At 39.3% G+C, this 15,539-nt stretch overlaps 2 protein-coding genes across 3 annotated transcripts; one reads left to right on the forward strand and one right to left on the reverse strand.

The window, feature by feature from the left end:
* The first annotated feature begins 134 nt into the window (after positions 1 to 134).
* LOC110058202 (CD151 antigen-like) lies at positions 135 to 6,681 on the forward strand. Of its 2 annotated transcripts, XM_020764796.2 has the most exons (9): positions 135 to 1,239; positions 1,604 to 1,693; positions 1,900 to 1,990; positions 2,518 to 2,709; positions 3,280 to 3,354; positions 4,235 to 4,333; positions 4,815 to 4,961; positions 5,389 to 5,475; positions 5,942 to 6,681. In XM_020764796.2, exons 3-9 carry the CDS (start codon positions 1,922 to 1,924, stop codon positions 6,029 to 6,031), a joined length of 759 nt encoding a protein of 252 aa, XP_020620455.2. In that variant the 5' UTR covers positions 135 to 1,239; positions 1,604 to 1,693; positions 1,900 to 1,921; the 3' UTR covers positions 6,032 to 6,681. The 2 variants fall into 2 exon arrangements, with proteins under 2 accessions (XP_020620455.2, XP_020620457.2); XM_020764798.2 differs by lacking the exon at positions 1,604 to 1,693.
* Positions 6,682 to 7,670: 989 nt separating this feature from the next.
* LOC110058199 (dynein intermediate chain 3, ciliary-like) lies at positions 7,671 to 15,521 on the reverse strand. The gene is made up of 15 exons (XM_089288808.1): positions 15,410 to 15,521; positions 14,450 to 14,658; positions 13,659 to 13,820; positions 13,288 to 13,406; positions 12,686 to 12,828; positions 12,283 to 12,396; positions 11,983 to 12,087; positions 10,895 to 11,175; positions 10,666 to 10,719; positions 10,419 to 10,462; positions 9,454 to 9,589; positions 9,136 to 9,282; positions 8,576 to 8,667; positions 8,199 to 8,424; positions 7,671 to 8,048 (listed from the first exon to the last, which is right to left on the reverse strand). The coding sequence occupies exons 2-15, from the start codon at positions 14,630 to 14,632 to the stop codon at positions 7,983 to 7,985; spliced, it is 1,872 nt and encodes a 623-aa protein (XP_089144934.1). The 5' UTR covers positions 14,633 to 14,658; positions 15,410 to 15,521; the 3' UTR covers positions 7,671 to 7,982.
* Between the last annotated feature and the right edge of the window lie 18 nt (positions 15,522 to 15,539).

The raw sequence follows: 15,539 nt of genomic DNA on the forward strand, positions 1-15,539 counted from the left end.
CTGTGATTTTGCTTGTTGTAGAAAGTCCTTTTGGTCAGTTGATACTGTCGACCAACATATAGGTCGACAACCTGGTCGATATTCACCCTTATATAATCAGTATAAGCATGTTCGGTGCCATAGGCCAGGGTATGATCTTTGAGCCGTTTTGAAGTTACAAATAGACTCCATGTTGCCTCTCGTCTGTTCAGTTTTATAAAATGAGATCACAAATGACATCAAAATGAAGCAAGAACAAATAAGTGACACGAGCCATTAGCGAGCGTGTCACCGATGTTCTTACCAGACCTTTTTCCGAGAAGGGCTTCGAAAAACCCCGATTTAAAGGACGAAAGATCGCTTTCACGTAGACTCGCTCAGCTTCGGGTGGACGCGTGCAGAACGTACTAAGGTATGGTGTACTTGCATGCCCTCAATAAAGCAATTTCGTAAAAAAAAAAAAAAAAAAAAGTGAATTCGAACAGCCCTGTAGAAAATATCCAAGATAAAATACGAACTCTTGCAAAGAATACCGAAGTTTTCGAGAGAAAAAAAAAAATTGGCGGAAAATAAAAATAGCGCGGTGGCTGTACGCATTAGTGCTAATTAAAACTGTACTTTAATTTTCTGACCTTTTTCCAGTGAGGTAATAACCTAAAACAGCATGTTTATAACAAAACACGGTTTAGTCAAAATATCAATTGCTTCATTGTTATCTTTATCACAAGACCTTGAAACAATTAAAGTAAGACATATTTTTACCCCTTGTCAGGTTTGTATGAATGTTTAATTATCATTTCCGCGTGACAGTCGGTTTTGGAAAAGATAGACGAGATCTATGTGCTCTATGTTTGGTCAGTAAAGGGGTCGTTCGAGACTAAAGCTCGGGAATATGACACTCGCTCCACCAAAACTCACTTTCCAGCAAAAAAAAAATGCGTTCTTCGTCTTCTCATTATTGCCATTTTGTTGGCGCAGAACCTCTTTGATCCGTTTTGCAAGTCTTAAGACAATTTAATTAACTTTGTTTACTGACTTCTCGTGACAAAATCTGCGTGAATAAAACTGAGTGATGACATCACTTCTTCGCATCACGGCCGGAAATTCCCGATTACAGAAGGTCTTACTTGTGACCACAAACCAGTCTTGGCCGGGGCAAAAGGTATAAAAGCAGACTTGCTGGGCAGATAGGACTAATTTATCTCCAAGTGTGCAAGATTCTGCAGCTTAAAGTATCAAACGAGTCATTTTAGACACTGGGTAAGTTTTAACTAGTTTTCACTTTATAGGAGTTATTTCTCGTCAGTTAACCTTCGTGGTTTCAGTAACAGTGCTTCAGTTTTACTCGTTTCGATGGACTAGTCTTAACTATTTGCCCGGCGTACACATTATTGAATAGCAATTGATGTCTGAAGATCAGTGAACACTAGATCGGCCACATATTTCAGTCCTAATCCAAACGAGTGCGAGAAAATGTGCTATAAGGATGCTAGCTAGCCTGAAACGTCCGCTTTAGCAGTTTTAGTTTTGACAGTTATATTAGTGAGTTGTTTGTTCGGGGTTCACAGCAGACCCACTGGGTTAAATCAAATCAGATGACCAAGTCATGATTTTCCTTCATCAGGATTTGCTGTGAAAGCCATCAGATGACTTAAGTGGACAAAACCACAAGGACCACCAAGTGGCCGATCTTGTTTTTCAACGCTATTTCTTTGTAAGTTTTACCCGCCTATGACATATCTTTATACAAATCCAAACGAGTTTGAGAAAATCTGCTATAAGGATGCTAGCTAGTTGAAATGCCCGCTTTAGCAGTTTTAGTTTTGACAGTTATATCAGTGAGTTGTTTGTTCGGGGGTCACAGCAGACCCACTTGGTTAAATCAAATCAGATGACCAAGTCATGATTTTCCTTCATCAGGATTTACTGTGAAAGCCATCAGATGACTTTAGTGGACAAAATCACAAGAACCACCAAGTGGCTGATCTTGTTTTTCAACGTTATTTTCTTTGTAAGTTTTACGCGCCTATGACATATCTTTATACCAAAAGTTTTCAAAGAAGCAAGTTTCTAATCACACCGAGATTTTTATGATCCCGGGTGGTCTCAGATATAAAGAACTGAGCGAATGCATCCTGTAATCTATTTAATTAATTCAGGAAATTTTCCTTCGATTTTTAAGACTTCCCAAACGTTCCCAGGAAATGTTCCATCTGATGTTGTAAACTCAGTTTATTTTTACCATCCTTATCCAATTCAGTTCCTCGTGGGCTCTAGACATTTTGTTGGGTTTTCAGCATGTCCAATTCACTTCCTCGCATTGTAATGGGTTCTTGGCATTATGTTGGGTTTCCAGCATGTCCTACTCAGTTCTATCGCATCGACATGGTTTCTTGGCATTATGTTGGGTTTCCATCGAAATTCGTGCTGTTTCCAGCATGTCTAGCAATATTGATATGTTCTTTTTCACATCTATGAATCACGCTACAGATTACAGATCAATAACAGTACTTCTGTGTCCTTAATTCCTCTTTCCAGGTATTCGGTTGGGTCTTGGTGGGTGTTGGAGCGTGGAGTCTTTATGAATTCGCCGCATATGAAGCTATTTCTTCATCCGTGCCTTATGCGGTGTCATCCAAGCTTATCATTGCAGCTGGCGTCTTCAATGTGTTGGCCTCGTATTTTGGCTTCTGGGTGACCTCAAAGGATAACAGGCGTCTACTTGTTCTCGTAGGCTTACCACATGTTTCTGGTTTCAGAACATAGTGTTAAGTGACTTATGTTCCTGAATTTTTTGGGTTTTGTGGCCATTACACCATTATTGAGGTGCAATGGCCCCAGGCTCTCGGTCAATGGTCTCCGGCGCTCTCCAGGCTCTCGGTCAGTGGGGACTTTCAAAAAAGCGGGCGGGAGCGAGACGAGCGAGGTCACTGTCCGAGAGCTTGAAACAGGCTAGGCAAAAATCAAAGTATTTACATTAGCTCGTTAAAATACATTTTGCAGTAGGCTTACCTAGAAGGAAGTTATAATAGGCCATTTCCGAGTTAACTTTGCTTACGCTTCAAAATGAGTCTTCGTGGAACACCTTTCATATGAAAATGAGTCTGATGTGCATGAAAATGAACCTGTAGTCGAGACACATTTTCGCATGAATGGTTTCGCACGAAGATTTTGACACTGAGGCAAGAGGCAACTCGGAAATTGTCTATTAGTTATCATACATTAGGAGTGATATTGGGGAGCTACATTTGGATCATGTGATGGTTTTGTCGTGGTAATTATCTTTGCGTTAAATTGCAGTTCTTTCTCGTTCTTTTTGTGATTTTTGGATTGGAGATGTTCGCAGCAACTTCGGGATATCACCATCGTGAAAAGGTGGGATTTTAATTAATGCCATTAATTTTGGTAAAGCAACAACAACAACAGCAGCAGCAATGTAATCCATCATTTGCATAGCTGTTTTGAGGGACTGATATTAAAATCCAGAGCCATCTGACAATTTGTATAAACACAAGACAAAACCAAGGATAGTTATCATTGTTGAAACTAAGGTTGTTTACCATTTACTCGGAAAAACTGGTTGGTCGACAGTTGTACTGTAGTAAATAGGACGCGTCAAATCCCAAATGGAAATGCGCTCGTTTTATTTCCACGACTTTTTCCCGAAAGATACCCAAAAGACCTGGAACCAGTAAAAACTACCAAATGGAACGCACATTTTCCATTCGGAAATTCCGTTTGGGAATTTTGGTCAACCTTTCAAGAAATCCCGTTTTCCCGAGAAAATTTCCGTTCGGGGAGACAAAATTGATCTTTCCATTTACATTCCATCCGAAATTTCCGGATTTTGGGGGTAAATGGTAAACAACCAATGTTTTTGTTCATTAAAACGAGGAAAAGCTTACAAGGACTGAGGTCTCGACTTCTGATTGGCTGCAAGTTGTGTGGATAGAATTCTACAGAAAGAAAGCCAGATACATTAAAGACATTGAAGTCATACACTATTTTCTTAAGAAATTGAATACTTTACGTATTTCACTAAAGTTATATGGAGGCTCCTTGCGAAGATCATGCCTCATAGCCAGCAAAACTAAGGGGATGTTAGGAGACTGCAGGTTGAATCCCAGGCTCGCGAGTGGAACAAACTATAGTAACAGTTGCCCTTAACTGCGTCTCTTTCGAGGGTGAGTTAAAATATGAAATGAGAGTGTCAGAAATCATATTTCTTAATAATTTCTTAATTTGACTTTTTCAGGTCAGGCACACTCTTTACAACGATATGCTTCATACCATCCAGGAACTGTACGTAATCAAAACAGCGCCTTCCAGTGCTTTCAATGCACTTCAAGAGAACGTAAGAAAAGTGTTATTCATAACACGTATTTTGCGTTTTTTACTGAACTGTCATTTGCATGTGTTTCTGAGGCCCCGTACACACGACGCCGGTGTAATTTGAGAACGGAGGTTTCGCTCTGAAAACACATCAAATGTTTTTGACCACACTGCGCCGGAGGAACTTGAAAATGCAACAACAACCGGTCATTTTGGATTTGTGGTTGAGGAAACTCGGTCATGGAAATCACGTGATATTATGATGTCTTCGTTTCGAAAAGCTCCCTTTTCAAACTGTTTTCCGTCCACTCAAAAACGAAAAGCCAGCGTTTTCAAATTCCTCCGGTTTGAAGAGCGTTTTCAAAATGCTCCGTTTTCGTGACGGATTTGTGTTGACGGTAGGTCTACTCTAACCTTAGAAATAAAGCTCCGTTTTCATATTCCTTCGGCGCGCGTACCTATATTATCGGCTTTAGAATTTGATCGCTGTGTTTTGATTTTAGGAGATGTGTTGTGGATGTTACAACTACACGGATTGGCGAGACTCGTTGTTCACAAAAGGAAACATGTCGATTGTTCCCGATAGTTGCTGTAAAGAACCACACCGTCACTGTGGAGAGAATTTTGACGTAAATAATATTTACACCCAGGTATGACGTTATTCGACAAGAGCAGAAGAATAAATAATTTACGGTACGCTAACTTAGAGAATGTGAACTAGTCACACTGGAGAACGAAAACGAGGCCTTTTTAAGGGTTGTAGAGCGCCCTCTTTCCTTCAATGCGGCCTTGGCCTCAATGGAGGTGGAGTTTGTTGTTGTTGGTAGTCCCGCTACAATCTTGTACAGAATAAAATGAGAAATGAAAGCCCCCTCTTCCTGAATCGATGGTGATTCACAGCAAAACCAAAACGCGCTATATTCCCATCATTGAAATTTAGGAAAGGATGATCTTATTTATTTTTCTTTTTTAACTTAAATTATACTATAATAACTTTTGGGTCGAGGTACGTTCTTAAATTCATCGATCTTAATAAATGTTTTCACGTCCTTTCACGTCCTTCTTCTTTCAACCTAGGGTTGTTATTGGGTTTTCCTGTACGGGATTATCAGACACAAACTTTACTATGTGGCAGCTATTGCTGTTGCTGCAGTTGTCTTTAAGGTAAGAAGAAACACAAAGAGTAAATAGTCGACGTTATTTATAATTAGACCTGGGAGTAGTTTATCGTCAAATTAACTTGGTAAGATAGATGAACTACTGCGAAGACAGTTAGGACTGAAGTTCTGTTTCGTTAGCCCTTTGCTCAAACAAACGTCTAAAACTTAAAAGTTTCATCACAATAAATGGTTAAATGTACGGCTTTATTTAGTAACCTCAAATTGATAACCAGCTAAGTGTTTTACTTCGAATTCCCCGCTAAGGCTGTTCTCCAGTTTCCTCACAAACTATTTTCGAAAGTTACCTTTAAAACTAGTGTTCTTTCGAGTAAGGCCTTAAACTGCTATAAAAACGAGAAATGAAGGACAACATTCAACGCTAAGTAAACCTTTTGTTCATTACGTGCATGGTTTCACTCTTTCTGTCTGACTGTAACAATGTATTTTGTTTTCTTTCATGTGTTCTACAGGTACTGGGTATGCTGTGTGTTTTACTGTTGATCTTAAGACTGGAGCAAACAGTGGAAAAAGCACCACTGATTGGCTGGGTCCGTATCTGACAACTGACGGATACATGAGAGGCAATATTTACTTCTGAAAAACGTTTTCGACGGCATGCGCCATAGCTGCTTATGTTAGGCTAACATTCGTTTAAGTCCTACGTAAGTGAAAATCTTTCCCTCCCGAGGGGAAGTTAAGGGGTAGGGGCGGGAGATGGGGGACTCCCATATGAAAAGGTCAGGGCTGCTCGTCGTCTCGCAAGGATTTTGGTCTCACTTGGGGTGTTTAGGACTCGTGTTAACTCGAAGAGCTAACAGTTGAAAATAACTCTCATTTCCGATTTCAGGCTCGATTTCCGCCGGTCTCTCGAGTCCCGTCTGCTAGCGCGGGTTCTTTTTCTGAACAGCAGCTGGTAATCAAGCCTATTCCGTAAAAGGTGGTTTCTTTCAGGGGTCAAAAAAAAAAGTTCGAGCCACACCCAGATCGGTCCCCTCTAGGGGGTTAATTTAAATTTTCCGACGAGCATTCCACGACCGATGCATAAGGTGGCGATACACACCTGTAACACCTGATTTTATAATACTAATTTTTCCCGAGAAGTCTCTAGAATTCTTTGAAGAGAATTTGCCGTAAATTGCCATTTACTTGCGCTTTTGTGACGGATTTACTTCAAATTCTGCATTTCTATAATAAATACATGAAAACTAGATCTGAGAATTTTAATTGAGTACACTCATTTTAAACGCAACAGAGCGCAGAAAACGCCATCCGCTATATGAAGCTGTTTGAGCCTTTTCTATTTGTACTTATTTGCCGTTTTTATGCTTTTCTGTTTCTCGCATTCTGAGAGACTGGAACTTGCCTCCGTGTTACAGAAAACCGTTTCCCGTTCTCGTTAAATTCTGTACAAATTGAGTAGCAGTTTACGCCATTTGTAAAGAGTCCATCCATTGCGCTCAGTTTGTAAAAATTTTGTATCTCTAGTGAACGTTTAACCTGCAGAGCAGGCGAGATTTTTTCGAGCGAGCGCTCACATAGTAAAAAGTTTAGCCGCCATCTTGAATTTTTCATACAGTGGAAGACTGAGGAGAGAAAGAAAGTTTTACCAAGAGGGTGAATGATAGGCGAGAGGAAGGATCGGGGAGGGGGTGGAGAGAAGAAAATCTCATTTTCCCCCTCCCCCATCCCCCACCGTCTAACATGGCGGTCTAAAAAGGCGGTCGCAAGGTTGTAACGCTAACCCGCCCCAATAAGACGCCTGCACTGCAGGCTAGTGAACGTTCTATATTGTATCGAGTGCCCACATTTTCTTTTTAATGATTTTAATTTAGTTAACTGGAAGAATTCATTTATATCTTTATATGAAAGTTTAGTACAATGAAAAACACTAAAAGGCCGCCGAGTAAAACTTTTTTTGTTTGTTCCGTGTTAATTTTTCTGCTTTCCCCTACCCCACCCAGGCAATCTACATATTCTGTTTGCCTGTTCCTGAAAAGTAGGAAGTGCACGGCCGATTCTAATTGAATTAGCTACTTACTCATCGATGTAAGAATATTAACGCCTTGTCAAAAACATTAAGTGAGCATTAGCTTTTGCAGAGAAGCGCCTTGTTCCTTAGATGTTATGCCCATGAAAGAGTACCGTAAATTACGCCAAAAAGTGCGTAGTTTACGTGTATTTCTAGACTTGTCTTGTAACTTTGTTTAAATACTTTATTTCAAAAATAAAATGATTGAACCAACCATATTTACAAATAGGGCTCAAAAACTCAAAAAAATGACCAGACACTTTTTCGCAAAACCCCGTCTTGTGCACAAACCACCCTATATTTTGGCAACACAACAGAATTGACCACAGCGTAAACAAACTCAGTGTATAGCTTACGCACTCGTATATAACCGTCCTGAGTTGATACTAGTAGTTTTATAAAAGTCTAACAAATCTAAGAGACGCTATTTACAGTGTCCATGGACTTAATAATTTACAGAGCTGGGAATTGAAATTTCAGCTTCAGCTTTCCTTGGTTTGCTCTTCAGATCCTTCTGCTGTTTTCTCTGATTCTTCTTCTGCTGGGGTCTAAAAAGACGGAATACAGTATCATTTGTGTTGCCAACAAAACAGTTAAAAGGTCGATTTTGCATGCATTTGACTTTTCAATTTTGGGATTTCTACAAACCCTATGATACAAGCCTGTGAACAGGCTTCTGATTGGGTTATGGTGCGTACCTCTTCAGATTGTTTGGCCGATTCACTCTCCCCTTCCTGGTATTCCTCGTGAGTGACACCCTCCTGAGCAATGGCCTGCTTGACCTCAGCAAAGGCCGCAAACCTCTTGCTTTCAGCTTCCTGCAGGGCTTTCTTCTCGGCCTCGACAATCTTGAAGAACTCTGCTTCTGCTTTGCTGACCAGATCTTCTCCCTCTTCTTCCTCGGCTTGTTCATGTGTTTCCTCTCTAAGTTACACAGTGGAGGGAAAAAGTAGAGACTTTTAGCCAGTGCTAACCTGAGTAAAAGATTTCTTTCCACCTTTAGGAATAGCATGCACGCTTAGGAGCCTTGAATCATCCCATTAAAGTGTATGACAGGGTATAATGATATTCTTACCTGTCTTGTGAACTCTTTGATCTTTCTTTCAGCCGCATCTCACGATGTCTTGTCTCCAAAATCTTTTCTCTTTTTGTCTCCCTTTCAAACATCTAGGAGAGAAATTCAATACTTCATGATCAACACTTTGTACCTAGCATAACCAACAAATCCATAGGGTAACAGGAAGGTGGAAAGGCGTGTTAAAACCTAACTGAAAATGGCAAACAGGTCGGACACCGCGGAGAAAACAGCAAAAAACAGAGTCTGCTGGTGTAGCATAGTGGACACCATTTGCTCCACAAGAGCCAAAAGGAATAATGCCAAATGGGTGCAAACAGCACTTGGCAAGCACTGCACCCTCTGTATGTACAGTTGTATTGCTTGCCTATATACTATTTAGTATCATCAGGATTGCTGTGCATACAAAGGGATAGAGCAACAAAGCACTCCGCGCATAAGGCATGCCTATATAGCTACATAATAGGCACGTAATGCATGTTAAGGGTAACGGCTTTATAGCTGTATTAGTGGATGTCCTGATCAAAGTATTGTCATCATGATGTAACGTTGGTTCTTACCGCAGTAACTGAAGCCTTTTCATTTCTCTGAATGTTGCACAGTCCGTCAGACAGCTCCAGTAGAGTAACAGTACCAGAGTGTGAACCACAGGCTACCAACCTACCATGCTCCTGAACACGGAGCGCATTCAAAGATTCATCACAAACCTGAAATGTGATAATAATAAACAAAATGAACTAATGTAAGGGGGGGGTCTAAGAAAAAGTCCCTTCCGTCAGGGAGGTATGGATATTTGCTGGAACTACACACTGTACACAATACCACCTGAGAATATTTTACTGTGTTGATGAAGTTGTTATAAGATCAAGTTTAATTACCTGGATACTGAGTGTAGGGTCATTCTGTTTAAAGAGGTAGTCCCACACATCCAAAGTGCCATCCATTTTAGTAGTGAAGAACACGGCAGGACGCACAGGACTCCAACAGCCATCTGTCATGTAGGACATGTGTTGCCTGGTAAATTAACAATATAACAACTCTAGTAAATTTACAAACTATAAGTGAAGGAAAAGAAAGCTATTATTAGAGAAAAAGTCCTCTTGGCATACTTACTATAAGCATGCAACTCCCAAAAACACCCTAGTTTTTTTAAAGCCTGCTCTGCAAACTGATTTTAAATATGGTAAAATAACAGAGGGACAATCATGAGAAAACAGGGTGGGGGACAGATACTGGGGAGGTGTTTCTCACTCTCTCTGTTTCTATGTTTCTCATGGCTTTGTCATCACATGCCAATGAAACTGACAGCTTTGTAGGGCAATGTATTCCTATCATATGTTTTCTGGTATATTAAGCAGCAAGGATCAAGTGTCACCAGCCAGTAGATTGTCCCAATTACTCATACATTCAGTATTGTGGTATTGTGCATAGTATTCAAGGAAAACATTCTCTGTGTAACTAACGTTAATCCGAAAAGACGCTTGGGTAAATTCCCAAGGTTCTTAGCGCGCGCTCGGCAAAAACACGTGTGCTTGCTAACGCCAGATGTAAGGCAATCGAAGTTATCTTGCTCGTTTGTGACAAAATAGATCATTTTTTCCTTGGATTCCTTAAGATTTAAGACCAGTTCATTGCCCTTCGTCACTGGACAAAGTTTTACGGTTCTATCCTACTGAGGAGATTAAAAAATCTGTAATTCTGCCAGCTATGTAATTGTTGATTGTCCTTTGGATCATTTTGGATGAATTTGGAGTCTATTTATCGAGCGAAAGGTCGCCGGTAACACTCTGGGTCAAATTAGGCTTTGGAAACCAGAGAAGAATAAAAAGACATAATGACATACTTGGTCCACATGATGGACGACTCCCTGAGATCCTCTGACCAAATCTACAAATAAAGATATAATGGCATTTAAATACTGCTCCAAAAAACTCAGACAGCCTTAAAGTTAATGACATTGTGCACATGCAAACAGCCCTCAGAGCATCTCCTTGTGATCATGCAACACGCAATCATCACACTAAATGTTGGTAACATCACTGGGAGTACTTATTATCTGATAATATTTATTGTTTTTAGAACTCCCTTACCCTGGCTGTCCAATCTCCAATGGTCAAGAAGTTCTTGGGAAAGAATGGATTGCGCTGCAATGGCAATGAGAGTTTGAATTTAAATTAGTTTTCCTTTGTTGAGGTACCTGTTCATTAAAAACAGGGCAAAGAAAAGTAAAATGACTATGACAAGAGCTTAACTCATCCATCATTGCCCAGATAAGGGACTTACTGTCTAGACAAGAAATGTCTTAAGAGACCAACCTACCTGCACAGCATATACAGGCCCATAATGCTGAGAAAATGAACACACAATCTTCTCTGAAGGAGATTTAGCTTTTCTATTACAAGACAACACAGAGCCTTGTTCTGTTCCAACCATGAACTTGGTCGGCATGGTAGGTTCATACTCCAGGGACACTCCTCCCTGTGGACGAGGATCTTTCTTTACATTTGGACACAGCAGGAGGGACTCTGTGGGCTCGCCCATCTTCCGAATGTCCCACCACAGAACTTGTCCATCAGTACTACAGGAGAAACATTCTGTACCTGTGGAAAATTTTCACTTGAATTTTAGTCCTGCTTCGGGGAATTCACAGTATGTTCATTGACTGAAGGAAGAAAAATGTCAGGTATTACAGTTAACTACATCCAAAATCACACCAGACCAAACAAGAAGTTTCAGTATAAAAGGTCCTGGCCATAGGCTGGTCATTCTCACACCAAGTTACCAATAAATATTAGAAAACAAAGAGTAAATGAAGCCCAGTTGACAAACAATCTGTGCTTGTTCTTTGACTGTTAGTAATTTAATATTATATAAAACTTGTTCAATTTGTTTTTCAGGAATGAGTAAGTTATGTGCAGTCTTGTTTTGCTGATGCCATCTTTTGGTTACAAGAGATTTTGAATTATGTTCATTGGAGGGGCACTGAGGGAAACCTGGGACCAAAAGAGTGGGAGTTTGGTACAAAAAGGGTGGCAAGTGGGATTCCCAGGATAGCGACAATCAGGAGAAATAGAGAAATGTTTCACCAACAACTTGTTCATTTTGTGCAAATTAAAGAAAAGAAACAAAAAGATGTAAGGCACTGAAGGAGGGACAGAAACCAGGAGTGAAAGGGTAAGCGAAGTGGGAGGTTTTGACCTGATTACTTCAGAGGGCATCTGAGTTCAGAACCTGCTAGGTTCATCTGATAGTTAGAACGTTAAGGAAGTGAATGTCTGGCATGGTTGTTGTCTGAACAGCAGTTTATTATTATTATCCACTGTGAACAAATTGAAGTACCTGGTGATCAGATTGATGTCAGTTTTATTCAGTACAAAGTATCAAAACTAAGTATATTGTATTCTAACCTGTTTTGGACTGGAGGAATATTGTCTTGTAGATGGGATCCCTGTGGCTGTACTCAATGGCTGTCATTTCTACAGGGTGGGATCCCTTCCGTGTATCCCAAAATCCTGTTTGGGTAACAGGAACAATGAATGAGTAAAAATTAATATCAACTCATAAGATTTGTTGGCTTGAGAGAATCAACGTAGTCTTGTCCTTTTTTGACCATTTGTGGTTCTTTTTTTGTCTTACTACTACATGCTAATCAAACTGTTGAATAAAGCTGTCCATGATATAAAGTTGTGTCTTCATAAAGTTCATACCTAACTGTCCATTGTAACAACCTCCTACAAGGATATGAGGATCTTTTGGATTGTATTCCAGGCAAACCAACGGTGAAACAGGTTTCAGAGCCAGTTCTGGTTTATTGGGATTCTCTGCAAGGATAAACAGAAAACAGTTAATCTCAAAACATCCTTGCAACCATAATACCCAACCTAGAAAAGAGATGACATGAAAAAGAAGTCATGAACTAGGAGATATTGTTTAGATCTATTAAATAAAAAACTCTTAGAACAAAGAATTAAGACTAATAGAACAAAACAAAAATAAGCTCTTGCATCAGCTAAGGAAATTCTCAAATTATTATAATATTGATCTCCGTTGATTATTGATAATTGAAACAGTCCTGACATAACTGTAAGTTGTCTTTTAGCAAACTCTCACCTATGTCCCAAATGTACGAATCCATAGATGTTTCTCCTGCAAACTGTTGAAACTCTAAAATGGAATAAGCTACAGCCAGCTTTCTGGTGCTGTCTGGGTACCAGGACAGGCTGGTGGCTGTACGCTTCATGTCATGGGGATCTCTGAAAATAACAAGCACAAGGTAAGTAATAAATGAGAGTGGAAAATGTTTTAATCCTCTAGATGATTTTACCGTAATTAATTCAAAAAGTTTTTGTGACTATTCTGAGCCTCTTGAAGTAGACAAAGAGCCATTTTATGCATTTCCCACTATTCAGTCCTTTTTTAAAATAATTTACTCCAAAATACATGTACAAGCCTACCAGAAATAACTCCATGTATAATACGATATGATGCGATGCAATGGCTATGCAATACAAGTTTAAAGAGTGAAATAATATGCTTAGCAGCTACCACAGCCCAGACTTGTAAGATCCAGGGCTGCAACAGCTAACCAGCTTGTTTACAGGTATTTACTTATAATAAACAAAAATGTTTTGAAAAATTAATCCCTGGTATCATTCTTAGAATTTTAACAGTGCTACTCTACACTAGAACAGAGATTTCTGCTAGAGGTCTACCTGAACACATTGATTGTTTTAGCAGAAGGTGGATCTCCAGATGTGTCAACATCAATCTCTGAAAAGTACTCTTCATAGATGTCAATTGCATTGTTTTGCTTGATACAATGCTCCATGACCTGCACAGGGGCAAAAAGAGACACAAAGATTAATGAATCATGCAGAGCAGTGTGTGTAAAATGTAGTTCTATAAGTCCTGCAACAGAAATGTGCAGCATGAAGCTGGGGGTATAGCCTATTATAAACCACTATCCCAACCAGACAAACTAGCAATGACCTAACTGCTTCATGCTGCACAAACCAAGATAGAGCTCAGGTGTTGTAGGACAATTTGATCTGAACAGAGTACAGACTTAAATGTCCATACTTACATTTCCAAGTTGCTGAATTGTGTTCATGTAAATCTCATCCTTTTCCACCTTTTTACGATATCTTATAGTTTGTTCTACTTCAGCAGGATTCACATCTTTTGGCCATCCTCCCTCCACATGATTTATACCACGACTCTCTGTTTCAAACCTCTCTGTATTCACCTAAAAACAAGTTATTCTCCTGTTACTAATCACCACTTCTATAAGAAGTTTTTATTAAGTCATTAATGACTTAGCAGAACTAATGGACCACTGAGAATTGGCACTATATAATTAAAATTATTATTATCGTCATCGTCATTGTCATCGTCATCGTCATCGTCATCATCATCATCTCAACAAAACATTCTGGCTATTTTTCTTAACTTGTTTAACACCATTAACAAGTTCAGAACCATTTCAATTGAAAATTAGCAGCATCATTGCTTTAATTTTTTAACACTAATCCACTAGGTTGTACAGTAATATTAATTTCTTTTGATACTTCTATGCTAATCATGAAAAACTTTGCAGGATCTTTATTAATCAATGATCTCGAAGAATTTTTCACGATCTTCAAAGACCTGTCAAAGGTCCTGAAGGATAAGGATCTTTCAAGGATCTTGACATTTGAAGATCCACGCGAAGATCTTTGAAATGAAAGATGTTGGGGGAAAGGACTTTAAAGATCTTTGAGGAGTATAAACAAAGACCTTAAAAGTTCCTCATGAAGACCTTTAAAGATTCATAAATATCTTTACTACAGTACTTCATCATCATCAAACATTGTTTTTTAATGATATAATTCCTACCTCATGTTCAGACATTTCTTGTACACATTGAATTCCAGTGTCACAAGGATTTTTCTCAATGTAATCTTGCAGAAGCTTGTCATCTGGGGCTATGTCTACATGCAGCTCTGCTTGACGATCTGAGAAGTTGCATTGACGGCCAAATTCACTTCTCTTCTTTGTGTAGACGTACACAATCTCCATTTTAGCTAATTATGGGAACAAACAACCTATCAAAATGAAAGGAGATTGAGAAAATTAATCAGTGACAGTAACGAGTTTTTCATCTCCACCAACTCTGATCCCAAGGGTTATCTTATTTTCAACCAAAGCACATTTAATTAAAATTGAGACATGAATTGGTGCAGAGTGAGTTGCAAAAAGAAACACAATACCTGTACTTGTGTATCGGTGACAGATAAATACTTGTAAAGACTAATAATATTGCAGAGCTGATCATCTAAGGTATTAGAAGTGTGTTTTTGTTTCAAACAGCTGCTAAAATTCTTTTCGACAGGCAGATCAGACCATTGCCCCAGTTTATATGTACAGTACATAATTTGCAAGTTAAACTTTTCCACTTCATTCACAGTTCCTGCAGCACTCGACATATCAATGACCAAAAACCAAGTAATTTTCCAATGCAAAAACCCAGACAACCCTTTTCCTAGAAAAATGAGTTTCAAAGTTCAGCATGTTCTTTGCAATAGAATTTGAATTTTCCAGAGACAATATATTTTTTTATGAAATGGTATAGTAAGAACACAGGGCAATCAAAGAAACGAAAAATACAACGTTCTTAAATCAGGCATCCTACCCTCTTCATGCAAAGCAAGACTCGCAAACAGTTTACAAAAAACTGTGCAACACCACTAGAAGTGGATTCCACTATAAGCTTACATGTTATGTTCATGGTTAGTCTCGACGCAAAGCAAAAATAACATATACGAAATTAAAACAAACCTGAAAGTACAGACGTACCTTCAACTGAACGAGCAGAGACCATATAAATTTAATCCTCAAAATGCATACGAACGTCAAAGATGGCCGACCTTGTTGTCGTCTCTTTCGCTTGGCAACCCGGGAAGGCCTGGCTGCGTATTACAACTCG

The sequence above is a fragment of the Orbicella faveolata genome, unplaced genomic scaffold, assembly GCF_042242905.1.
Source record: "Orbicella faveolata isolate gen_17 unplaced genomic scaffold, um_ofav_v1 contig_2, whole genome shotgun sequence".
NCBI lineage: Eukaryota > Metazoa > Cnidaria > Anthozoa > Scleractinia > Merulinidae > Orbicella > Orbicella faveolata.